At 48.1% G+C, this 25,976-nt stretch overlaps 1 protein-coding gene across 1 annotated transcript in view; it reads right to left on the reverse strand.

Moving 5' to 3' along the window:
* Positions 1-3,052: 3,052 nt before the first annotated feature.
* Positions 3,053-25,976, reverse strand: part of CACYBP (calcyclin binding protein) — a 125,545-nt gene continuing 102,621 nt past the window's right edge. Inside the window, exons 4-6 of the mRNA XM_032973058.2 lie at positions 19,618-19,717; positions 17,763-17,857; positions 3,053-12,218 (exon numbers count right to left, since the gene is read on the reverse strand). Coding sequence (XP_032828949.1) covers positions 12,071-12,218; positions 17,763-17,857; positions 19,618-19,717 — 343 coding nt within the window. The 3' untranslated portion in view covers positions 3,053-12,070. The remainder of the gene's footprint in view (positions 12,219-17,762; positions 17,858-19,617; positions 19,718-25,976) is intronic.

Raw genomic sequence — 25,976 nt, forward strand, 5'->3', positions numbered from 1 at the left:
ACCCCTACACTGCAGTCGATCGGCGTAGGTCGCGTGTGGTGGGGTAAAGCGCGGGTTACCCCCACTTCTTCCAAGATATTTGGTCAGCGTGGTAAGGTTGGGTTGGGCAACACGGTGGCGAGATGTTAACTACCTCGCCTGGTTTACTAGGAGGTCGTGGGTTCGATCCCAGCCCAGACGCCTACATATTTGGAGATTGCGTGTCTCTCTTATCTCTCCCCGTGGTTTGCGTTTATTTTTCTCCGGGTCCTCCGGTTTTTTCCCCTCCGCATTTAGAAACGTGTTTTAGAGTATTTGGCTGCTAAAACCTCCACGTGATAAGCCACTTCGTTGAGTTATCATGTGGCCAGGTCGCTTTTGAAAAAGAGCAATATAGCTCAGTGGGCCTTACCTGGTAAAATAAAAAAAAGTTTAGTTTAAGGGCGGAGATGCATGCTACCCGATGATTATGTGTTTGATGAGTATTGGCCTGCGGGGCACCCACAACCCCTCCCTGGTAGCCATGCGACCTCTGTCTGCGCTGCGATTGTTTCTGTGTCCCCGTTGTCCACTAGGGGAGCCCTATAGGTCAGGGAGCTTTAACCTGGTCAAATAGAAAGTTTAGTTTTAGGAAACAAAATAGGTCAAAACACCTCCTCGATCTACATCAGCGGGGGGTGGGGGTCGTTCTATTTGTGGTGGGGGGAGGGGTTCTCGTGTGGTGTGGGGTACACAGTGCCGGATGAAGCTAGTGCGGGACCTGTAGCATATGTTATAAAGTGGCCCTAAAAAAAAAACACGTTAATATAAAAACACAATGTTTTACTTGCACATAAAGTAATTGTATTTTTTTTATTTGCTACACAGCCAGATAATACGACAAATCGCTAACCTTAAACACCCAGTCGTTCATAAAAGTCGCAGGCTGTGGTTGTTGGGGGTCGTCATAGGCGCCAGAGGGGCCCCCCAACAACCTAGTAGTACTATAGTAATAGAGCAAGTGCAGAATCACTGAACCGGAACTGATAGCTTGAAAGCATTTAGCGCGGGGCCCTTGAAAGTGCAGACCTGTAGCTACTACTACACATGGAGCTACTTGACCTACTAGGGTCATCCGGCACTGGGCACGTAGTGGACCGAGCCGCGGTGTAGTGTCCCACTCACTCCGAACATCGGTGATGAAGATCAGAACCGGTCCGGCCCTGGGTGTCCCCTTGGTCGACTCAGCCTTAAGCAAGTAGCTTAAACGCCGATAAAACATGTAACGTTGGCCCAACGTTCCGTGTCCATGTTCCCTGAGCGGTGCGGTGTCTAAGCCCTCTCCCTCCCTCGCCCCCCCCCTTCCCCATCGTCGTGCTGGCCTTCATTCTTCTCTCTTTCGTGTGGCCGACGTCAATGCAGAGCGTGAACTTACCGCTTCGCGTGCAGGTGCTCAAGCCAGCTAATCGCTTCAGGAGTAGCGGAGTAAGTGCGTCGCTGTGATGGGTCTCTCCTTCGTATTTGTGGACCGGGGGAATTGCGTCGTTATTGTGTTGCACGGTTTGTTGTGGACGATCGCAGTCGCACACTCCTGGGGAGTTTGAATGCTCCACGTGTGCATCGGGTCGGTGTCTCCCTGCATCTGCCATGGTTTGTGCGGATGCGGTTTTAGGCTGGGCCATGGGCCTCCATTGAGTGCTCGCCTATGGCAACTTTGACCCCAAACAGCCTGTGTAGGGGCTAACACAGGCGATATTACTCCGTAAACTTTGTATTTCACCAGGTAAGGCCCGCTGAGCCACGCAGCTCTTTATCAGAAGCGACCTGGCCACAAACGATAGCTCAACAAAGTGGCTTGCCATCACGTGGACATTTATGGCAGCCAAATACGGTGCTTTAAATGCACGTTGATTCTAAACGTAGGGGGAATCGGGAGGATCCTGAGAAAAATCCACACGACCACGGAGAGAGAGAGACATGTTCGTCGGCTCCCCCTGGCATCGCCAGCGTCGGGATCGAACCCAGGCGAGGTAAATGAATACTTATCCACGGCACAGGCGGTGAAAACAACACTTTCTCGCCACACTCAGCGACGTTGAGCAACGTTCATAGACGCACGCGCGAGACAAAATTAAAAAAAGGGAGGAGGGGAGCCGACGAACAACACAAACACGAGCCAGATGCCCAGCTCGGAATGGCGTGGTGCAAGCGCAACAAACCAGGCGCTCGCGTCCGCGTTTAACGTTCTAATCGAATTAGCGTCAACAGCAGCACGTGGCGACAGCGCCCACCCAAGGGGGCAGAGGAATCAGCCGCTCATCCCCTGCGGGGCGGCACCGCTCGTGTCCGCACGCACGCGCACGCACGCGGGCCACAGCTGGCACCTGTAACGCGACTCGCACCACCACCACCGCCCACCACAAAGCCACCACCACTTGTTTAGTATTCCAGGAAAGGGCGCTTTAATTTTCTTCGGTTCTGTTTGGGTAACCTTGGGAGGAGAACTGCCGGTTCTCAAAGCCTCTTTCCGCCAGCTATTCCCCGGCCCAACGATGTGCCTAGCCATACAGCTGTGTTTGCAGCGGAGAGACAAAGGCGGCTGTTGGTGAACGGGATTTGCCCGGTCTCTCGCATGGGTGGCGAATAAATCAGGTCATTTACCACCGGAGGATGTGTTTCTATTTGGTAGATTGCAAGATCATCGGCCATGGTCAATCCACTGCTGGATGATGGTCTCCCCCCAAGCTGCTGCCACTTCTCACGATCCTGTGCTGTAACAATCCCAACTAACACCTGCACATTAACCGATTTAATCGTTCCATCTCCTTGGTGGGATGTCCTCTCGGGCGAGTGAAACCCCTTTGCAACCGTGCCCACGAGCCCTTCTAGCGACTCGGGTGTGCCTACCCAAGCCCACTTCACTTAATAAGGCACAGCGATGCAACGTTAGCGCGCGAAGCTCGGGGAAGAAATGAAAAACTCAAACACCCAGGCCCGTCTCTTACTCTTTCTTTACGCCGCCGTTCGATTAAGCCCGTGCGCGAAATGCGAAAGATTCAATGGAACCAACAAATAACGGAATCTTACCAGCAGGCCAGCACTCAGTGGTTTATTTCACCAATGAATTCAGAGTGAATAGAGAAATAAGAATTAACCTCGGGCCATCACGCTAATTGAAAGCGTAGCATGCAACTACACAACCGCAATCTCCCATTTGCAAAGAGTGGCGTTTTTCAAATCACAGCTGAATTGCAAAAGAAAAATATAAAATTAATCCCTTACCCAACAGCTACACAGAAGCCCACCTGAAAATTTGAATAATTGCAATAATAGCAATTTCGATGCAGAGTTTTGTAATTAAAAAAAAATCCTATTCACAGCAAAAACTTAGCAAAGTCTATTGATTCAGAAAATAATACCCGAAGACAAGTGATAGGTACAGCAGCAGCAGATTTTTTGTATCATTGAAATCAAATTTGAGTTCGTTTTGTGTAACATACGCAGTAGGTGCCACGATATAAAGTCTATTTAACCTTTTTTTAAACGTAACTTTTCAAAGCCAATGTTGGACGGTGACCTCCGAGAGCCGAGTTGGTAATGGGGGTTTGTTTGACCATACTTCACCACGCTGGTCCATGGAAGTTGAGCGACGAGAGACACCAGGACCGACCAAATCTTGCCTAACACCTCCCAATCCAGCGGCACACGTGGGCAGAGGCGAGGATATTTGACATGACATTTGGACTGCATTATTGATCAGGTGATTAATCAAACTGGTAATCGGTCGTAGCCGATTACTTATATAATGAGATAGCCAAGCTTTAACGGCCACGTATCATGGATTGGCGTGGAATAAGCCGATAGTAATAATTAACGCAACACCTGTAAAAAAAAATCCCAGCAAAGGAAACTGTGCAATGAAAAAATAATTAACAAGCCATGAATCCATAAATGCAAAGCACTGTGAAAGTTCTTCTTTGGTTCTTTCGGTAATGTCACGTAGAATGATAATAAATTGATAAAATAAAATAACACAATAATATTCTCACGACGTTTCGGCCACAACACAAGAGGCCTTCATGTGTTGTGGCCGAAACGTCGTGAGAATATTATTGTGTTATTTTATTTTATCAATTTATTATTTTATTCTCATTCTACGTGACTTTACCGAAAGAACCAAAGAAGATGAATCATTGCAGTCACGAAAGCTTTAAATCGAAATTTAACCACTGTGAAAGTTCTTGAGTGAAAACATCTCATTTACAGCAGCATCAGCCAGATGTCACACTTGCCAAACATAATCTCATTGCAAACTGGGGCAAATCCACGTCCGTGGAAAGTTATGGAACGATGTGACAGGAGCAAAAAAAAGTAGCCAATCGGATTTGACAGACGAATAGGAAACAAAAATTGGAGACGTAAATTCCACTTTGTACTTTAACGGGGAGTGTGAGTATACCGCGCCTGCACTACTCTGTATATACTGCATAAGTAAAGCCTCCACAACGGCGTTGGTTCAATGTTTTACTTGGCAAATTTAAAATAACAGCTACAGCTGATTCAACATCGACAGGACATGGGCTGCAGAAAACATCCGAAGCTGTCGATCTTTTTGTTTTATATGCATATAAAAAAAAATGCAAGGAAAGCTATTTCTGGAAAAATCCAACATGTTATTTATTATTTTATCCTACTTTGTTTGTCTCCCAAATAAAAAATATGCGTATTCATTCATTTACATCGACTGTACTACTTCATGGGTTTTCACGGTCGAACTGGTGAGCTCTCTTGGGCGATTTTCTTTGGGTTGTCATTCACTTCCTTAAGCTCCCAGAATCGTGGCGTGAAGCGTCGGACATCGTGCCAAAGAACGTGCGACACAACACGAGGGCACATCAGCGAGCCACCCGTGTACCTGCTTGTGGATGGGAGAAAGGAAAAAAAGACTGGGATACAGTGTGCGCGGATGGGGAAAATGCCAAGACGTTGGTTCGTATGCAGCTGGCTAATTAAGATTTGTCTTGCAGCAATCACTCCCCAAATGTATTTGCACAAGACGGCCAGACACCGACAACTGACGCTACATCATCATCATCATCCAATGCAGTGCACGCTTGCACCAGAGCATTCCAGTTTCCAGCTTTTGCGAATCTCGACCTACGAAAGATTTAATCTCGAACCGCCGTCGGCTTAGACTACGGCTGAGATACCGGGCGGCTCTAAAAAACAATATCTCTACTCTCGGCCTCATCCCTGCAGCACAACCATTCCCCTCCCTCCCCCCCAACATTTGTAACTGACTCGTTACCAAGGAGTGACGGAGAGCAGAAATGCTGGCCGATCGCTATCATTGCTGCTGCACTTGGAAGGGGGCCGGATGCACAGCCACTTGCTGTAGCTCCGCTTTGCAATTCCGTTTGCTGCCTCCAACACCTGCCAGGGTAGATTCGTAGACGAGGGCACTTTTGGGTAGAACGCAAACAGCTGGGAGAGCTGCCACCGTGTGACGATTAGCGCACTGGAGCTTGCAACCCGAAGGTCGCCAGCTCGGCTAAGAAAAAAAAAGACGGGTGAGCTGCTGCTTTACTACCAACGCGAGTCGGTCCACCAGTTACCGTAAGTTTATAACTGACGGCAAGTTGCACGTGGTTGGGTCAAGCGTGGCGTGTACCTACCTCAACTAAGACATCTGGCCAAAATATCCTCCAGAGGGTCTCTCTCTCTCGAGGTCTCCCTGCAGGGTGTCACCTCGATACAAGCAGTATTAATGTGTTTTTTTGCGATACAAATGTTGGGGGGAGATGTGGTGCAGTGGATTGGGCACTATGCCATGAACTTGGCCACCTGAGTAAAATTTCTGGTCATGGCTAACATCACGAGTGGTTTTTGTACACTCTCCACCTCTTTTGCCAACCTCGCACTGACCAGCATGGTGAGGTATGGTCAAACTATCCTCATAACTGTCTGAAGAGCCTTTCATCCGGATGTGGATTGACTTAGGGCTGTAAATTCTTACATACAAAAATAACGTATTCAAATGGTAGAAAGTAAACGTGTTTTAGACAAGTAATAAGTCAGTGTTAGTCACTAACCACGACAGATGTTAACCATGAGATCTTTTGAAGCAAATACATTTAAAAAAAACATGCTCTTGTCAGACAGACGTCTCGAGGGCAGTGTTTGCCGAGGCTTAGCCGACTTACGCTACACAGCAGCTGTGACACGGGAAAGAATGTCTTACAATCTATTTTTGGTCAGATTCTGTAATACCCCCCTCCCCAACTCTTTACCCAGATTATTCCAATAAAGAGACAGCAGCACTTAAAACGGTCAGCGGGACTCGCTTGCGCTCATCCTGCACACGACGTTACAGATGTGTTGAAATGTCTCTGTGTCCAATCATAAAGGGGGGGGGGGGGGCACATCTTTGTTGGTAGCCCTGAGTGGGTGGTGAAAGTTCCACTTTCATATGACAAGCGCCTTCGTAGGACGTATGGAGGCACGTTGAACTTCTTTCGCACCGTGCGTAGCCAACCATGCTAATCGGGAGGTGCAGGGCAAACGTTATTGCTTTGCTCCAAAAAGCGGAACCCATTTTATTGGCCTGATGAACAATAAAGGTGGGGTCCTAGTTGGCTCCCGAGTTGCAATGTACAATTTTAAACCTTCGGGCAACATCAACCACCTGGTTGGATGTAAAGATTATGAAGGCTGAAGGTGCAGTCCTCGGAAGTGATTGCTCTACACGGCCCCTCTGGAGAATATTTGGCCCACTCATCCACACCATCCGGAGGTGGGAGCGCCCCAATCTTCACCCCACCACACACGACCTGCCAATTAACGAACTGGTTTAAAGGGGAATGTGTTATCAAAATTCGTATTGAAACTATATATATATCCTGCAGTAATGCTGTAAAATTTGAAGGGGAAAGATGAACGTCAATCTAACGGAATCGACTCGACTATAAAGCAGCACATTTGTGAATACAGTTACTGTGGACGACGGCTTACGCTTATTTAATTTGTTACAGGCACAATAATCGTCTATTTTTAGCAGTTCAAAGGTCTCGGCTGAGCTTTAGAGTGGGTTGCTGGAGGAGGGGGGGTAATGCGTTGCAGACGGTAATATCAACTCACTAGAGAGCAGATATCTCTCTCTCTCTCTCCAACTATGCGTAAATGTGATTTTAATCAGGAATGAACTCTAACCACTCGTTATAATTATCATTCATACCCAGGGACTCGCAAAGAAGGAAATGCTCACATCGAATATCTGTCATAGTAGAATCCTGATATCTAAACGCAGTGTGCTTTAGCTGGACATTAGCAATATCAGTTTAAATTACACAAGCAGCAAGGGGGTTTTAAAAGCTGTGGGCTGGGCAGAAGGGAGAGGCTGAATTCAAGTCTGGTGTCATGGCTCAAAAACCACCGCAGGTCAATAAAAGCCATAACCTGGAAAAAATGTATGCCCCTTTTAAATACAATCTTCAACAATAACCAGAAGGAAAAAAAAATCTTATTGTTTTTTTTCAGCTTTGTACATGGTCGATTTCCATGGCAACGGAATTGCAGCTGTAACCACTAAATAATAACGTAAGACTCACCTGTGAATTTTTTGCGCTCATTCTGTAGGGGTTCTCCTAGAGCTCCCTCTCGTGGAGGCCCTTCTGCCAACAGTGGTGCAAGCAGGCAATTGCAGTGCTGCGCCTTTTAACTTTTATACATGGCGAGTTGATGCGATGCACAGAGGAGCCCATTCAATCGCCACGTCTAATATGCCTGCATTGCTTTTGTAAATTCTGTTCCTGTGGAATCGCCAATATTGATTACACCACAATGCTCACATGGTTTAAATTGATTGTGTACAGATTTAAAGTTTAAAGCCATCCGTAAACAACTATCTAGCTAGATCTGAGAACCAGATTATCCTACAAGTGGGTCTCTTGTTATACATAAGCTTCAGAACAGGGCTACATAGATCTAGTTAGATGCATTATATAAGGCCTCATAAGTGCAAGGCTCGGAATGGACAAATTAAACTGGCTAATGTATCGTTCAAGCATGAGCGATATGTGTACCATCATGTGAACAGCTTCACATGAACTGGCAGTCTAAAACTATGCTACAATTTCAAACATATTACCGTAACAGATTAATAGATTAACCTGTGATTAACCTAGCTTTGAAGCATATACAATCGTTTGCAAAACAATTAGATCACTTGCATTAAAAGTGTTAATTTCCCAACGTAAAATGAAAATGGATGTTTCCATTGCAAAATTGTCATCGTGAACCAAATCACTGCTCTCACAATGCAATTAGCACACAATGTGAGGTTACAATTGAAAGCATGAATTAATTAAATAATTTCCTGCCCTTTATTCAAAACGATTCCACCAGCCAACTATTTCGCCGGCAATTTTGTCATAAATCCCATGGCCAGCCAGGATCACTCCACTGCTGGATTAAGAACTCCACGAGCTGTCACAAATCTTACAGTTAGAGACCTGCAACGCAACAATCCTCACAGCACCTGCACCCGGAACAGTATCATTGCTCCATCTCCGCGGTGGACGTTCTCACGGATGCATTCCAGTCCGTGGCTGCCACACTGTCACAATTCTTGACCATAGGCCACCATCCCCCTTCCTGGCCGCGATGTGTCCTGCCCAGGCCCATGTACCTCTCTTAACGGTTTGAATTTTGTTTTCGACACGGACAATGTCCTCCAAAATCCGTGTGTCAGAATTAATTTGTACAAATAAAACGTAGGCGATTCTCACAAGCGAAATTTTGACAGTGCATCTTCAGCCTTAATCAAATTTGAAACTAAACTATAAAACCGAGCTACATAGCTCTATTTCCCAGAAGCGAGCTGGGTCACAAAATTAAAGCTATGCATCGTGTGGAAATTAATAGTAGCCAAATACTCCAAACGCATGTTTATAAATCTGGAGGGCAACACCAGAGGACCCGGACAAAATCCACGAGACCACAGGGGAAAACACGCAAAGTCCAAATATACAGGCGTCAGGGCCGGGATCGAACCCACGACATCCTGTACACCAGGCGAGGGAGATAACATCAAGCCAGCACGGTGCCCCCTTTTTATCCGATGGATCGGTACATGGACTAATTTGTGCTACTCGAGTCAAACATGTCCCTTTTGACAGCGTGATGAGAATTACCTTAACGCCCCCGCTTCCCTCCCCCAGCTCTCGACTCTGATCTGTGTATACGCCCCCTGGACCTGACTTTGTTATCTTTACTCGGCGCTCGTTAAATGTACCCACGGCACACTGTCTTGTCCATAGTCGAACCCAATCAGGGAGCAGCGCCTTTAAAGTTATCAGCAGGCTGTAATTATAGACTATCTAACACAATTTTTGTTCCTGGGTAGTAAGTGTTATTTTCTAATTGCTTATGCTTCAAAAGTATAGAAAATGTCTATTATTCCCCACAAACTTTGTTTTTGTGACCAGGACCTTACGTGAAGGAATGACACAAATTCGCCCGTTTTCTCCATGAAAATATGTCAATTTCAAAATATCGCTGTCCTGGTCACAAAAGCAAAGTTTGTGGGGAATAATAGCCATTTTCTGTACTTTTGAGTCATAAGCAATTAGGAAATAACACTTACTACCCAGGAACGATACATATATTGTTACACAGTAATGATCAAATAATTATAAATCAGACAGGGGAGTTTGATGCCAGGTGGTTACAATTTCGGCAACACATTCCTTTACACGCTTTTACATTTTTTTGAAAGTGGCGAACTTTTGATGACCTCCGGCGGGGTTGCGGGTGGGCGGGCGGGGGGGGGCATGGCATAAACATTCCAAAAACAATCTGAGCCGCGGTTGTTGGTGAAGACTGCGGGGGCTCTGTCGACTCTCGGTGGGACGCGTGCCGCCGCCGCCGCCGTCGTCATCATGGCCGTACGCGTGGAGCCACCGGCTGAGTATTTGGCCGCTGCTACACATTTCCAAATGTGATAAGCCACTTCGTGGAGCCATCATTTGTAATAGCCAGGTCACTTCTGAAAAAAAGCTATATCGCTCAGTGGGCCTTACCTGGTAAAAAAAAAAAATGTTTTTGGTGGAGGGCCCCTCCTCTAAGAGGTTATTTTGGCCTACTCTTCCACTCTCAGACTTCTCGGTTCGATATTATCTTCCGGCGTGGCTTTTAAAACTATGGGCAAGCATCTCAAGTTCGGGTTTTGTACCACCACTGTCGTCCAGTGGGTGACATCGACAGTCAATGAATTTGCATGCCACTGGCCCACACTTTACCCCACCACACGTGACCCGCTGAGACACGAACTGTGGAGTACCCACTCATACTGCCGGGAGAACAGAGGCGAAGGTGATTTGAAAAATTCCCATCCTTTCGGCTTCTGCATCGGTGACAAGTCGATCGAAAGTCCAATTGCGTTAACCACAGCAACCCCACTGTAGCACCCCAGTCCAATTCTAGGCCTTTAATAACCGATGACATCTCTGCCGACACCCCTGCACGTGTTCTCTGACACTGGGCAAGCTCTTGAAGAAGACACGCACGTGAAACTTGGCGAAAACTTTAGAGGGCTTGCAAGGGGGGACACGACGGAATTCCAACTCAAAACTGGCGGCGCTTTTCTGCTGCGCGATCGTGGAACTTGCAGAGCAACCGGTGTTGGGGAACCGGGGTTGGGGAGGGGTAAGAGTCTGACCGAAAAAAATAATTGCTCGAGCCTTTCACAAGCACCATGCAATGCCAAGCAAAGATAAATGACTCTCAATTGACACCGAACGAAACAACAACAGCAAACAATGAACCCTCAATGTTTACAAACCCGAAGAACGTGGGTAAAATATTCCCGGACACAAAAAAACAACCCAGAATGCAAAATTGTTTAAAGAATACGAAACAAGAAAACAAAACCCGCTAAATCGATGCGCCGGTGTCCCGCAGACAGCCAGTGGAGATGCTGGAGACGAATGCCCTGTCGGTGGAGATTGCGGATTGTTTAAACTAATTGCAGCACCTGGATGAAGGAGCAGGTGGCCTGCAACTGGTTTTGTCTGAGCCGCAAGGGCATGAGGACCCGATGGAAACATTCACTCTCTCTCTCTCTCTCCAAATCCACCACTAAAGCTGCCCGACGCTTGCCCGCAACGACGACACCCACTTCTATCAAGGTACTTTATCCTGGGCACGAGCTGTAGGTCGCATCCTCCATACTCCGGTACGAATGATGCCAACCGGGAAGCCTTCACAGTTTACAACTTGACCCCCAGCCGCAACCGCCACACCTTGCTTGCAGCACAATGTGGAACACTTAGGTTGTGCCCGTCAGCCAGCAGCCGTCTGGAACGCTGTTCTGTCCGATATTAGGAAGTCACTGGAGCTACGCACTTTTAAATCGTCATCTAGATAAAAAAACTAATTCATAACGTCTTTTTGCATTTAGTTTGCTGACCTACTCCCCTACACTTCCGAATAGAACGGTTGACTACGTACGGATACGTACAGATTCCCACGTGTTCTCACTCACCCGGTGCCACCCTCCCCTCCCCACAAGTCAATACAGGGAAACTTAGATTTATACTGCGCCCGAAACGTAACAAACATCTGGGGACGCCGCGTGTTTCTTAGCCCAGGGGACCCACCCTCCTGATGACAGCAGTTGGCATTAGTCTGCTATTATGGGTAGGGGTGGTGCGGTGGAGGGATATTGCTATTGCCTTTCCAATTCAGCAATACGGAAGTAATATATATTTTTTACTTGGCACATTCGGACCGTGACACAGGCACGCAAGGCCTAGTATGGACATCTGTGAAAAAAGAGCTTCGTAGCCCATTGGATTCCTCCAGCATGAATATTCCGATTCTGAATATCTGTCCAATAACGTGACTGCATCATTAACGTCTACCGCGACGCCGAGGGCACACATCACGTGACTAATAGACCGCGCACAGTAATGACAAGAGTGGTGTGGGCGGGATCGGGATGCTGGCAAGGCGGGTGCGATGGATTAAAACCCAACGCTCCTCCACTGCGCGTGCTGCGAGCTGGCGTGTGTGGGGTTGCGACCTGCCGCCGTCGCAGCAGCAGCCGCCGCCCCTACACGCCCTGGGTCTGCTTCTCGCGGGACTCCACCCACGCCTTGCTGATCGTTCTCTTCATGTCGTCGTCGCCGTCATCGTACATCTGCTTGAGGATCTTCATGAGTCCCTCGCTGGGGTCAACGTCCTCCTCCATCTTCGGCTTCCTGTCACGGGCAGGGCAACGCACGCGGGGGGAGGAGAGAGCGGCGATCGCCGTGTGAAAGCGTGCTAAATAATCGCAAGGGGCGCTGCGGTGTTGCGAGCCGTTAGCTGCCTCGCCTGGCATGCAGGAGGTCGAGGGTTCGATCCCGAGCCTGCCGCCAGCATGTTTGGAGTTTGTATGATCTCCCCGTGGTGGCGTGGATTTTTATGAGGGTCCTCCGTTTTTTCCCTCCACATATAGAATCAACATGCGTTGAAGAGTATACATTTCCAGGTGAAAAGCCACTTCCGTTGAGCTATCACTTGTAATGGGCATGTCGCTTCTGTAAAAAAAGAGCTATTTACTGGGTAAAATAACGAAAAAATTGGTTTGTATTTGGTTTAGTTTGTGGAGAATGTTGGCGGCAACACGGTCCAGTGGAAGCCCGTTTACAGCTGGCCGTGGTTGGTTCACGGTTCAAATATGAGTGTGTTAACCGTACAGTGGATGCAAAAGATCCCCCCCACCACCACCACCACCCCCCGACGTCACTTGAAATGCCTAGGCCATTGTGTGCCATCATCAATTTTGAAAAAAAAAAAAATGGATGAACTTAAGCTAAAACGAGGAATTGGCGCAAGTCCCGTAGGGAGGAGACAGAGGGCCAGGTGTGTTAGAGGCCACAAAACGCACCGTCATGTGGCCTCAAAAATTGTAAATGTTGTGGATTCAACTCTTCAACACACCGGTGGGCTAAAGTAGTGAACTATTTGTCTTTTGTCAACATGACACATTTTTTACTGATTGGCCGTGTCGGGTGGTGGAGGGTTGCGATACATTTATAAATAACGCGATCTAACCCAAAAACCTTTATTATTATTAATAATATTGGTCGCGAAAGCCTACGTGTTAAACTGTCATGTGGACGTGTAAAGCGTTGGGGAACGGTGGGATCTGGCCGAATGCATGCAGGAGCGCGTCTTAGTTGCGGAGAGGTTTTGACAAAGGAAGTCCCTAACTGCAGCAGGCGGTGGCTCCTCCCAGTGATTTCAGTGGCCCTGCCCATGGGGGTTCTACTGCAGAAAGCACTCGCGTGAATGAAACGCCATAACCACGTCCTCCAGCGAGATCGACAACCCTACAGCACTAGTGCAATAAAGCAATTTATCTTACAGCCATTTAGGATGTGCAATTTTTTTTTACCGTTGTAGGATATGTAATTAAAAGTTTGTTCTACATTCCCCCCACCAGCCCACCCCCCCCCCCCCCCCCCTGCAATATTACTCCAATCCTGCTATTGGTGTCCAGTCACAAGATGACAAATGCAAAGCAGATATCAAGGAGCTACCTCTGAGATGCCTTCGAATCACCTGTAACAAACACATTTGGGCGCAGCACTCTCCCACCTGCTTCGCCACTGAGAGTAATGCACGTTGCATGACTGTCAAACCGGTATTCTTCATATTCTTCATTCTTAGTGCTAGAATTTGGCCAAATTACACGCAGAATCAAATTGAAGGTGATCTTGTTTGCGTGCCGTCATCGGTGATCGGGCTGAGACCATCAACTCGCCACACGTGAGAATCCGTTTTCATCACCAGTCGGTTAAAACCTGGATTTCTAACCCAGAACCTCAGTGGTGCCGGTTCAGGGCCTACCTCAAAGCTACTCTGCCACCTCGCATTTAAAGTACTCTTTCGCGTACCGCATTGAAAATAAAAAAAGTGTGAAAATCAAGAGACTGCTGAATCATAATAACCACAAAAATCACACACACGCGTGTACAAATTATACTCGATAAACCACGGCGCGTGCACGTGCATGCACACGTACACGCACGGCAAAACACACGGCCCTCAACTCGCAACGTCGAACGCAAGTGTCTTTCATGTTTCTCCTGTGACCGGGGCCCTCCGTACCAAGACTTTTCGCGCCTTACATAATTTATGCCCTTCAGAATCACAAAAGGTATTGCCGCTGCGGAAAATACGAGAACTAGTTTGGCATGTCTCTTGCCCTATGGAAACCCCCGTAACGCGGGCGCAACTGCTGTGCGCGCTCGCGCAGCCTCCCAGCGCCAACAGAAAAAATCTTCGGCCAACTTGCGTCGCCCGCGAACCCGAGAGACCGAGGCGCCATCGACGCCGTGAGAGCCGCCCGTCAGCCGCCACCGTTTGAAGGCATTACCCGCGGCGCGGGAGCGTGAAATAGTTGGGTCGGGATCGCCTCCCCATCGCCAGACGAAGGCGATGATGAACGTTCAAAGCCGCCCAAACTGCCTACTTACGAGACGCCACCAAACACCGTCATTTTAAAAGCTCGGCCCCTACAGGAGGGCAGCCGAGGCAACGTCGGCGAGAGCGATGATGCCCCTTCATCATTTTGCTGATCACGCCGCTGTGTTCCCTTAAAGGGCTCCCTGCTGCGCTGCAGCTGCAAGGGCCATGCTTCACTGGTTAACGGTGGTGTGAACGTCGCTGTGCTGTCACTAATGTGCTGCTGCTATGACTACTGCTGCTGCTGGCGAAGTGGCCTCGCGTGCTTGTTACGTCCTCTTAAGGGCATTCCCGTGCCGCTGCAACGTCTTGGCGTAGGCTCACTTTGTCACGAGAGAGACGGGGGGTGGCTAGGTGGCTCAAAAGGTCAGAGTGCCGAGACGGAACCGCCGAGAAACCTGGGCTCGAATCCCGGCAGCCACCTCAAGTGTAGAGAGTTGACGGTTTCAGCCTGGCCATCACAATGAATTTGGATCTACACTTACATTGGCTACGTTCCAGCTCTGAGAATAAATAAAAAAAATAACATTGAGTGTCAAGTGACAAACACGACTGTCAGTGGAAGAGGGGTTGGGAAAGTTTCTGTCCTCTATTCTGCAGACCAAAGGTCACTTGAAGGGATTTCAGAGGTAGCTCTGTAGTATCTGCTTCTTTGGGCCGTTCTCTAACATGAAGGGCTTTCACACTGCTCTGTGAGTGGCCTGGACGGATAAATCCCACGAGATAAGGCCAATATGACGATCGAGATAACATTGTGGGCTGGAAGAAGACATTTAAACGGATAAGTAACGATTTCATTGAGCAGGACAGCGGATCAATATAGCTTAACTAATTATTATTTATGAGACATGTAATGATTCCCCCCAACCATCGTTGATTCGATGAATTGTCACAATTTTGGGTCATGATTCAATAACAAAAAAATCATTATCTAACATTGTGGTGAACGCAGTGGCTGCAGGGTTCATGGAAAGTAAGTAAGTACAGATAAATATCTGAATCTAAAATAATTGATTCTCACATGCACAACGCGACGCACATATCACGAGCGCAAGAATCAATTTCAATCTCCGAACCGGTGCGCACCGCTTTATCGCCCACTGAACTATTTTTCGGCTTAAGTTTACATCTTTTCATTGCGATCGTCATTCACAGCTGTGCACGCTCCATATTTCAAAGCGTTTCCTTGCTTTTCCAAGCCGTTTTGCAGGGGGTTCCTAAGGTCACCTGATTAGTAGGTGACCGGAGAAAGTGCAGAGGGGAGCTAAGTAAATGAGAAGGGCCTCTACGGAATCCCTTAATCACTCCATCGGCACCGCCGCGTCTCGCAAAAACAGGCAAGAGCAACACCCGCGCCTAACCCCAACGGCAACCTCCGAGCCACCCACCCACTCACCCGTGGCGCTGCACGCACCTCTGCTACTTTCATTGCACGCAGTGATTTATAGCCTCGGTGTTCCTTAAGCGGTGGGAGACCTAGGAAATGGTTTAGTTGTATTATTATTTTCAGTCGGCAATGCTAAATAGGGCCCGCGTTCTCGATAAGCCGTGCAATGACTGTCTCCACGCGAGTCTTGTTTCGCGCAAACAGGTGCGAGCGTTAATTAACCGCGTGCATTCTCCATTGCGCTGAGATACTGGCTGCGGCGCAGCAGGGGGTAATGAGCGGCGTGTGATCGGATGCACCAGCGGTGGAAGTTGGAAGGAGTGCGGCTGAGAGCGGAGGTGGAGGAGAGCATGCTGGGGCATGCGGTGTCTCCACACACTACGAGCTCGCATGATCTCCGAAACTTAACGACGTAAATAGTCGACCGTACAATAATCAGGGCCCCCACTTCCACGAGGGCCCCGCGGTACGGCTTCCAGTTAGGAAAATAAAGCGGAATGTGAATCGATATATCACGCTGAGCTCGGGGCTGGAGGCCGCCACAAAGCAGCCCGTGAACAATGGCATCGGGTACGGCGGAGATAACGTAACCCTTCTTCCACCCACGGGCCCTCCTCCATGGTTCAACACCCAAGTTCAACTCGGGTGCCGCGCGGCAGCCCCGACACCGCGAAGCACGCCGTTACACACGACGCGGTGTCAAGCGCGTGCCCCACTATCTAAATCGGGAAAGTTACTTAATGAGCTCAAAATTAACCACCCACTGCAAAAATGACAGTGCCCCGCCGCTAAAAGCGATGACGTGCACGCGAGACGCATGCGGAACGGTGAGGCGCCGCCGCACGAAGCTGCCACACGAAGCTGCCAGGAGTTAATTATTCATACTTAACCCTCCGGGCGGTGCCGTCGTCATAACGATGAGCGCACTGGACTTGCAATCCAGAGGTCGCCGGTTCGATTTGATCTCCGGGCACAGCGGCTGAAACAACGGCGCGCGAGTTTTTCGATTCCCTCCCAGCCGCCTCTGTCCACCCAGCGATGCACACGGGGTTCAACTACGGTCAGTCGATCGGCAGGGCACGTGCGGTGGGGCAGAGCATGGGCACTCTGGGGCAGAGCGTGGGCACTCTGGGCCAGAGTGTGGGCACTCTGGGGCAGAGTGTGGGCACTCTGGGGCAGAGTGTGGGCACTCTGGGGCAGAGTGTGGGCACTCTGGGGCAGAGTGTGGGCACTCTGGGGCAGAGCGTGGGCACTCTGGGCCAGAGTGTGGGCACTCTGGGGCAGAGTGTGGGCACTCTGGGGCAGAGTGTGGGCAGTCTGGGGCAGAGTGTGGGCACTCTGGGGCAGAGCGTGGGCACTCTGGGGCAAAGTGTGGGCACTCTGGGGCAGAGTGTGGGCACTCTGGGGCAGAGTGTGGGCACTCTGGGCCAGAGTGTGGGCACTCTGGGGCAGAGTGTGGGCACTCTGGGGCAGAGTGTGGGCACTCTGGGGCAGAGTGTGGGCACTCTGGGGCAGAGTGTGGGCACTCTGGGGCAGAGTGTGGGCACTCTGGGGCAGAGTGTGGGCACTCTGGGGCAGAGTGTGGGCAGTCTGGGGCAGAGTGTGGGCACTCTGGGGCACAGTGTGGGCACTCTGGGGCAGAGTGTGGGCACTCTGGGGCAGAGTGTGGGCACTCTGGGGCAGAGTGTGGGCACTCTGGGGCAGAGTGTGGGCACTCTGGGGCAGAGTGTGGGCACTCGCAACCCTTCCCAAGGTGTCTGGCCAGCATGGGAAAGAGTAGGCCAAAGTACCACCCCTGCAGGGGGATCTCTAGAGCTGCCTCGAGTGGAGGCTCTTCCGGCAGAAGTGGCGTGAGCAAGCAATTGCAGGGCTGCGCCTTTGCCCATCTCGCCACGTTACTTACTCTCTGTCAAGAGTTTTCTTCTCCAAGGACGTGAGGAACTTCCACGTTTCCTCCTTGGTTTTTCGGCACATCACCAGCACGGAATCGGTCTTCACCTGCAACGATCAATGAGGCAATGTAGCATGAGGTACGTTGTTTAATTAAGCGCTCGTTCCGCTACCGGCTCATCTTCACACACTCGCTGCACAGATTAATTCCACTAAACTGAGCAGCTCCATTCCCAGGAAAAAAATATGTTCAATAAATAAACCTCATGCTGCCCTGCTGCGAAATGAATTATTTACGTGCGACTCATGGTACAAGTAAAAATTTTAATTTCTCTAAAGTGCTTACGCTGGTTTCCTTGTAATGAAAACGTCGTGGAATTTCAACACCCGATGACATTTTTGATTATTTATTTCTTATTTACATCAGTTTTTTTTTTTGCCTTGTTTTGCATCACGAACACGTTTAAGTATAACTACTAACGCGTGGTCAGGATGTTGGCGACTGGCTGCAATGGGCTGTGATGGAGGCAACACTGTACAACGCTAGGGGAAGCGGAAGACCTCGACCCGACTGGAAGTCAAAGACAAAACGGTGGAGGCGATGGAAGCTGTCTCGATTGAAAGACGCAGCGACGGACAAAGAGAAGTGGAGAGAGACAACTGCAGGGAGATGTCAGTGAAGAGACGGTTATGTCTCAATGGCAAAGGCACGAATAGGAAGAGTATATTCTATACAGGCAAGCACTTGGAAGAGGGCCATCAACATTAAATGGTAGTGGGGTCATGATGCTGCTCCTAAACTGACTTCGGAACTATGGGGATAATTGTGGAGTGGAACGTTTTTAGAGTGGTCAAAATGGTTTTGACGATTATCAAATGTGCCACCAAACTCAGAAACAAGAATCATTATTCATCCAGGAGACATCCGATGAGCTATGAAGTTCTTTTTTTCTTTTTACAGATGTTCAGCAGGGTTGAGTCAGAAAGTTACAACAACAAACAATACAAAAAGAGGATTGGAGTGAGAAGTTTAGGGGAAAGGTAAGCAAATCACAAAACATACATAAACTAAAACTAAATTTTGATTTAAAGCTTTCGTGACTGCAGGGATTCATATTCTTGGTTCTTTCGGTAAAGTCATGTAGAAGGGAAACAATAAAATAATAAAAATATAATACAATAAAATTATCACGACGTTTTGACTGCAACACAAGCAATCATCATCAGGTGTGAAAACCACAGCAAGAAAATGTTCTTGTGTTATATTTTTATTATTTTATTGTTTCCCTTCTACGTGACTTTACCGAAAGAACCAAGCATATAAAACTAAATTATTTACCAGTTAAAGCGTACCGAGCTATTAGTTATTCTTCAGAAGTGACCTGGCCACAAATGATAGCTCGATAAAGTGGCTTATCGAGAGGAAATTTAGTGCAGCATCTACCTTGTGTGCTGTGCCGGCCTTCATAGGTGCTTACTCGTCAACATCACTTTCCCCAACAGTCTGTTAAGGCTATACGTGGGTGGGGGAGGGACGGGGGATCTTTGCTTATTTTAATTATTAAAAGGGGCACTAACCACACAAAGGCCCAACATTGCCTAAGGGCTGTCTGCCTGCTGCAGTGGGCAGCGGGAGGGCCACAGGCCCTGCAGAGTGCGCGCCTCTTGTTTACTTTGCTCTGGGACCGGTGTGCCGATAATCCGGGGATCCGCTGAGCTCTGCAGGAGATTTGCCTTTGGTAAAGATCAGTGCACCGCGGCGCTCCACACTACACTGCATTAACCAGGATAGCGGAAGCAGAGAGACGGAGGGGGAGAGATTCTTGCAGCAGGAAGGGGGGAGGGTGGAAGAGCGACGGCAGCGTTACCTTCCAGGAGCTTTTGGCGGGGTCGATGGGATGCAGCAGCTCGATAACGCTCATGCTGTAGGTCTTGCCTTCAAAATCCCTTACAAGCAGGCTGAACGACCTGCGGGAAAGGAGACAAGGCGGAGCGCGAATCAAATAACCGGCGCAACATCAAACGTTCACAAGCAGGCGAGCAGCAGCACCCGTCGTTGCTTGCAGCGAAAAAAAAAATATTTCGTGGTTGTCAGAAGTGGCTCAAGAGGTCAGAGCGATCAGCTGACACGGATGAGAGCCTAGGTTCGAATCCAGGTTTGAGCCGACAGTGATTAAACCAGGTTGTCAAGTGTTGTGGGATTATGGGCGAAGCCCGGTCGCCAATGGCTGCGCAACAACAAATCCCAACGCATTAAATGCGGTTGTGGACTTAATTTCGGCTCGATGAAAGGCTATGAAATTTAAAATATTGGTTTGACGGTCACGTCGCTTTAAGGGAGGTCAACAGTGGATGCCCTACGCAAGCAGTCTCCTCCACCGACTCAACAGTCGGGAACAGGAGATGCGCGAGAGCCGCAGGACGACTTATGGCCATTGAACAGCTGCGTTCGAGCAAGATCCGTCCGAGTTCGGAGCGAGCCGAACGCTTGGAAACACGGCCAGGGGATTTGTTGATTTGCCGCGCAGTTCCCGCTGCTGAAGCCAGTGGGAACCGGACCTATGGGAGCGAGATGTTAACTACCTCGCCTGGTATACACAGGAGGTCGAGGGGGTTCAATACCAACCCTGACGCCTGTATATTTCGAGTTTGAGTGTTTTCCCCATGTCGCATGGATTTTTCTCCAGGGCCTCCGTTTTTTTTTCCTCCACATTTAGAAACACGCGTTTAAGAGTATTTGACTGCTGGAAACTTCCACGGAATGATAAGCCACTTCGTTGAGCTATCATTTGTGGCCAGGTCGCTTCTGAAAAAGAGTTATATAGCTCAGTAGGGCGAAGACCCCGGGGCTGGCCCAGGACAAGCTGGTGGAACAATGTCGCTCGGCTGGCCTGGAAACGCCTGGGAATTCCCCAGGAAGAGCTAGAGTCTGTGTATAGTAGTGTACAGGGTAGTGTACAGTAGTTCATAGTGTAGTGTACAGGGTAGTGTACAGTAGTTCATAGTGTAGTGTATACTAGCGCATAGTGTAGTGTATAGTGTAGTATATAGTGTAGTGTATAGTAGTGCATAGTGTAGTGTATAGTGTAGGAGTGTATAGTAGTGTATAGTGTAGTGTACAGTAGTGTATAGTGTATCGTATAGTAGTGTGTAGTGAAGTAGTGTACTGTAGTGTATAGCGTAGTGTATAGTAGTGTACAGTGTAGAAGTGTAAAGTAGTGTATAGTGTAGTAGTGTATAGTGTAGTGTATATTATTGCAAAGTCTTGTAGTGTATAGTAGTGTATAGTGTGGTAGTGTATAGTAGTGTACAGTGTGGTAGTGTATAGTAGTGTACAGTGAGGGAAAAAAGTATTTGATCCCCTGCTGATTTTGTATGTTTGCCCACTGACAAGGAAATAATCAGTCCATAATTTTAATGGTAGGTTTATTTGAACAGTGAGAGACAGAATAACAACAAAATATCCAGAAAAACGCATGTCAAAAATTTTATAAATTGATTTGCATTTTAATGAGGGAAATAAGTATTTGACCCCCTCTCAATCAGAAAGATCTCTGGCTCCCAGGTGCCTTTTATACAGGTAACGAGCTGAGATTAGGAGCACACTCTTACAGGGAGTGCTCCTAATCTCAGCTTGTTACCTGCATAAAAGACACCTGTCCACAGAAGCAATCAATCAATCAGATTCCAAACTCTCCACCATGGCCAAGACCAAAGAGCTCTCCAAGGATGTCAGGGCCAAGATTGTAGACCTACACAAGGCTGGAATGGGCTACGAGACCATTGCCAAGCAGCTTGGTGAGAAGGTGACAACAGTTGGTGTGATTATTCGCAAATGGATGAAACACAAAAGAACTGTCACTCTCCCTCGGCCTGGGGCTCCATGCAAGATCTCACCTCGTGGAGTTGCAATGATCATGAGAACGGTGAGGAATCAGCCCAGACCTACACGGGAGGATCTTGTCAATGATCTCAAGGCAGTTGGGACCATAGTCACCAAGAAAACAATTGGTAACACTATGCGGTAAAGGACTGAAATCCTGCAGCGCCCACAAGGTCCCCCTGCTCAAGTAAGCACATATACATGCCCGTCTGAAGTTTGCCAATGAACATCTGAATGATTCAGAGGACAACTGGGTGAAAGTGTTGTGGTCAGATGAGACCAAAATTGAGCTCTTTGGCATCAACTCAACTCACCGTGTTTGGAGGAGGAGGAATCCTGCCTATGACCCCAAGAACACCATCCCCACCGTCAAACATGGAGGTGGAAACATTATGCTTTGGGGGTGTTTTTCTGCTAAGGGGACAGGACAACTTCACCACATCAAAGGGATGATGGACGGGGCCATGTACCGTCAAATCTTGGGTGAGAACCTCCTTCCCTGAGCCAGGGCATTGAAAATGGGTCGTGGATGGGTATTCCAGCGTGACAATGACCCAAAACACACGGCCAAGGCAACAAAGGAGTGGCTCAAGAAGAAGCACATTAAGGTCCTGGAGTGGCCTAGCCAGTCTCCAGACCTTAATCCCATAGAAAATCTGTGGAGGGAGCTTAAGGTTCGAGTTGCCAAACGTCAGCCTCGACTTGGAGAAGATCTGCAAAGAGGAGTGGGACAAAATCCCTCCTGAGATGTGTGCAAACCTGGTGGCCAACTACAAGAAACGTCTGACCTCTGTGATTGCCAACCAAGGGTTTTGCCACCAAGTACTAAGTCATGTTTTGCAGAGGGGTCAAATACTTATTTTCCTCATTAAAATGCAAATCAATTCATAACATTTTTGACATGGGTTTTTCTGGATTTTTGTTGTTATTCTGTCTTTCACTGTTCAAATAAACCTACCATTAAAATTATAGACTGATAATTTCTTTGTCAGTGGGCAAACGTACAAAATCAGCAGGGGATCAAATACTTTTTTTCCCTCACTGTATAGTGTAGTGTATGGTAGTGTATAATAGTGTATAGTATAGTGTATAGTGTAGTGTATAGTAGAGTAGTGCTGGAGTCTGTCACCAGGGAAAAGTGAGGCCTGGACTGCCCTACTCAACATGCTGCCGCCGCGACCCTCACCGGGACGCGCGGACTCAGAAACGAACGAACGAACGACGAACCTCAGGAGTTCAGTACGTGCGACTCAAAACGGCCACCGTGAGCGAGGCCCGGCTGCAGCGGCGCCCGCAGAGATACGCGAGATGTGAATGCCACCGGTCCCGGCGAGAGAGGCAGCCTTGCGTAACCGTGCCGCAGCAACGGGGGGGGGCATACACGCAATCGGAATGACGGTTTGGCCACTGGCCAATAGAAAACTTGGTTTTTTTCCCAACCACTTACTTACTCAAACGACGCAAATATGAAGGTGCTCGAACGGCTCAGCGATAGTTTTCGGAGGAAATGGGAATGTAAAACTCAAAAATATAAAGACACAGCAGGACGTTTTATCGCGCTGTGAAAATTGTTGGAATTGCGTGTGGCTTTGAGCGGCGCATTTCTTTGCCGTAACATAAAAGGAAACATTGAGCGGACGAGCAAAATGGTCATACAAATCTTTCCGATATGTGTTTTAAAGTTTTATGTGAGTTGAACATCTTTTGCAACTGCACGTAGCCAACTGTGCTAATCGGAGGTGCGGGGGTGGGGACAAACTAAACACAAAAAGCAGTTCGAAAGAAATTAGTTTTCAACTTAGATTTCAAAGTAGATAGCTCCAGTGGTTTCCTAATATCAGAAGGATGAACATTCCAGACGGCCGGCAGAAAGCGCATCTTAAAATTTGCTGAAGGTCCCAGCACGTACAGCGAAACGTCGGACATCGTGCCGAACATCACGCGGCAAGACCCGAAAACGAGTTGGAGAGGTGCGTACAGCAAGCACGACCGAGAGAACCTGCAGTAGTTATTATGTACGTTGAACTTCTTTCGCAACCGTACGCAGCCAACCATGCTAATCGGAGGTGCGATACAATCCTTTCGCAGAAAAACTTTAACGAAAATCTATGATTTGCGCTTGCTAAGGCTGTTTAATGACACGTCAACTAATATTAGATACGATGCATTACAAATATTTGATTCTGGGAGTAAAAAAAACTCAAAACTAATTTTCGTAGCTCTTTTAATCAAAGTATTTAATTATGTATTAAGAAACTGGGAGCACGTGCATTATAAGCGTTCAAGATTGTCATGTTGATTATAAAATGACTTATGGCAGTCTTATGTTGAGGTAACAGCAGTTGAAGAAATTTAATTAAAACTTTACTCGAACTAGAATTACAGAAAAGCACTTGAAACAATGCAGCAAGAATGTGAAATAAAACTACCAAGTTATGGGATTTTAATAATAGGGTTTTTCCCCTTTTTTCTGGCAACAAAACTGAAACCTTTTTACAAGGATTCATGTGTGCATTAACCACAATACCTGCAGTCAAAATGCAAACAAAACACACACTATGATAATATATGCATTGTCCTTGAGACTGATTGGTCCACACCAAGGGACGGCTTTCTTTCGAGCCTCGACCCAATTGGTGCTCGACCAGATGACGCCAAAAGGGATTTTATTGTTACATTACATCGTGGCAGCCCCTGCACAACAACACAAAGACAAAGAACCCCCGTATAGCCTGTAACAGACTGTTGGGGCAAGTACTGTTAGCGATCACCTATGAAGGCCGGCACGGCACGCAAGGGGGGTGGTGGGGGTAGCAAACCCTACGCCCGGCCGCCTTTGTCTCCCCAGTGATGATGTTTACACACCACACAAGGTACTCATTTGAGGCTGAGTGAACCTAGAGGAGGCCCAGGACCGGTTCAGATAATCGTCACTGGTGTTGGCCGTGAGCGGGAATCGAACTCGGGTCGTCCGGATTCGTAGCGCTAACCGCCACTGCACTACAAGCTCCACACAGGCCCTGCACAACAACACGGCACCCACGCCACCTCCCCCCGCCGGCCTCCGTTGGCCACGGCGACTTTGAATTGGAACTCCGCCGGCACGCGAGTGAAGCGTGCGAGCCTTGGGGACGAGGTGAGAGGATGAGAGGGGCGATGAATCAAGAACACGGCCATCTGTACCAATCGAGATTAGATGAAACCACCGCTCGCGGGCGTCGTATCGCGAGTCGCAAATACAAAAAAAAAAGTGCACTTTACGACTACGCTTGTCACCAGAATGCATTACACACTCGCAGAGAACAGAATTCGGTATTGGCCAGAAGCGGCGAGCTATTTTAGACGCACGGCTGGTTTCTTCAAGTTATATATATAAGAAAAAAAATCCGCCTTAGAATCTAACATGGGCTTCGCTGTAATCCACTAATTAATTTGTCACCGTGAATATAGTCTTCGAATGGCGTCTTAAGTCATTCTCCAATTCAAGAATTTCAAAGAACAAATTTACATTGCTTCCTCGTGACAATGAAATTTATGACGAGAGCAAAAGTATAATAATTAAATAACCCCGGCACAAATTCTAATTTTTTGTTCAGCTTGTTCTCTAAGCCTGTAGCACGATGCTCAAATTTTAACCCTCGCTTGTCCAAACATTTCAGTAAAAAAAATATATATAAATTATTTTTCAAAATGCCATTAGTGACACACCGCTTGCCATGTGATCAGGACGCTAAGTGCGACTTGGCCTGGATAGCGCTTGGATGGGCAACCACCACGTGTAAGAAAGCCTATAGGCTGCGGGGCTACACAATGGGCAGCAGGGGACCAGTGCGGCAACATTGTCGTAAGGCACTTACATGCTCCGACATCTCCTCCTTTGCCATCCTGCGCTGACCAACGTGGCCAAGTACGGTCAAACAGCCCGCACGACATGCACGGTATTGCGTGTGGAGGCCTCACCTGGCAGGGGATTGGCCATGGCTGATGACGATGATGAGCTCAAACAAAAACGAATCCTGGCAATGATATATTATGTTGAGGATGCAAATGTCCGTGTAGATAAGAGTTTAGATATTTAATAATTCACCCCTTAACGCCTCCATATGCCACCTCAACAATGGCACGATATGTCACGACTTCAGGCTGCATGTCGATTCTAAAATCAACACAATGATGATGCATTGGCAGTGGTGTACAAGCACAATTAACAAAAACACTCAACACAATCAATAACACCATGTGACCTTTAAAAATATATATAATCTGTGACATTTTAAGCAATGGCCCTTCTGCATCACACATGTGTAGCCATTGACGCATGTATATTTATTTTTTACATATAGC

Source organism: Petromyzon marinus, chromosome 50 (assembly GCF_048934315.1).
Source record: "Petromyzon marinus isolate PM22_M1 ecotype Great Lakes invasive population chromosome 50, UKy_Petmar_22M1.pri1.0, whole genome shotgun sequence".
NCBI classification, from domain to species: Eukaryota; Metazoa; Chordata; class Hyperoartia; order Petromyzontiformes; family Petromyzontidae; genus Petromyzon; species Petromyzon marinus.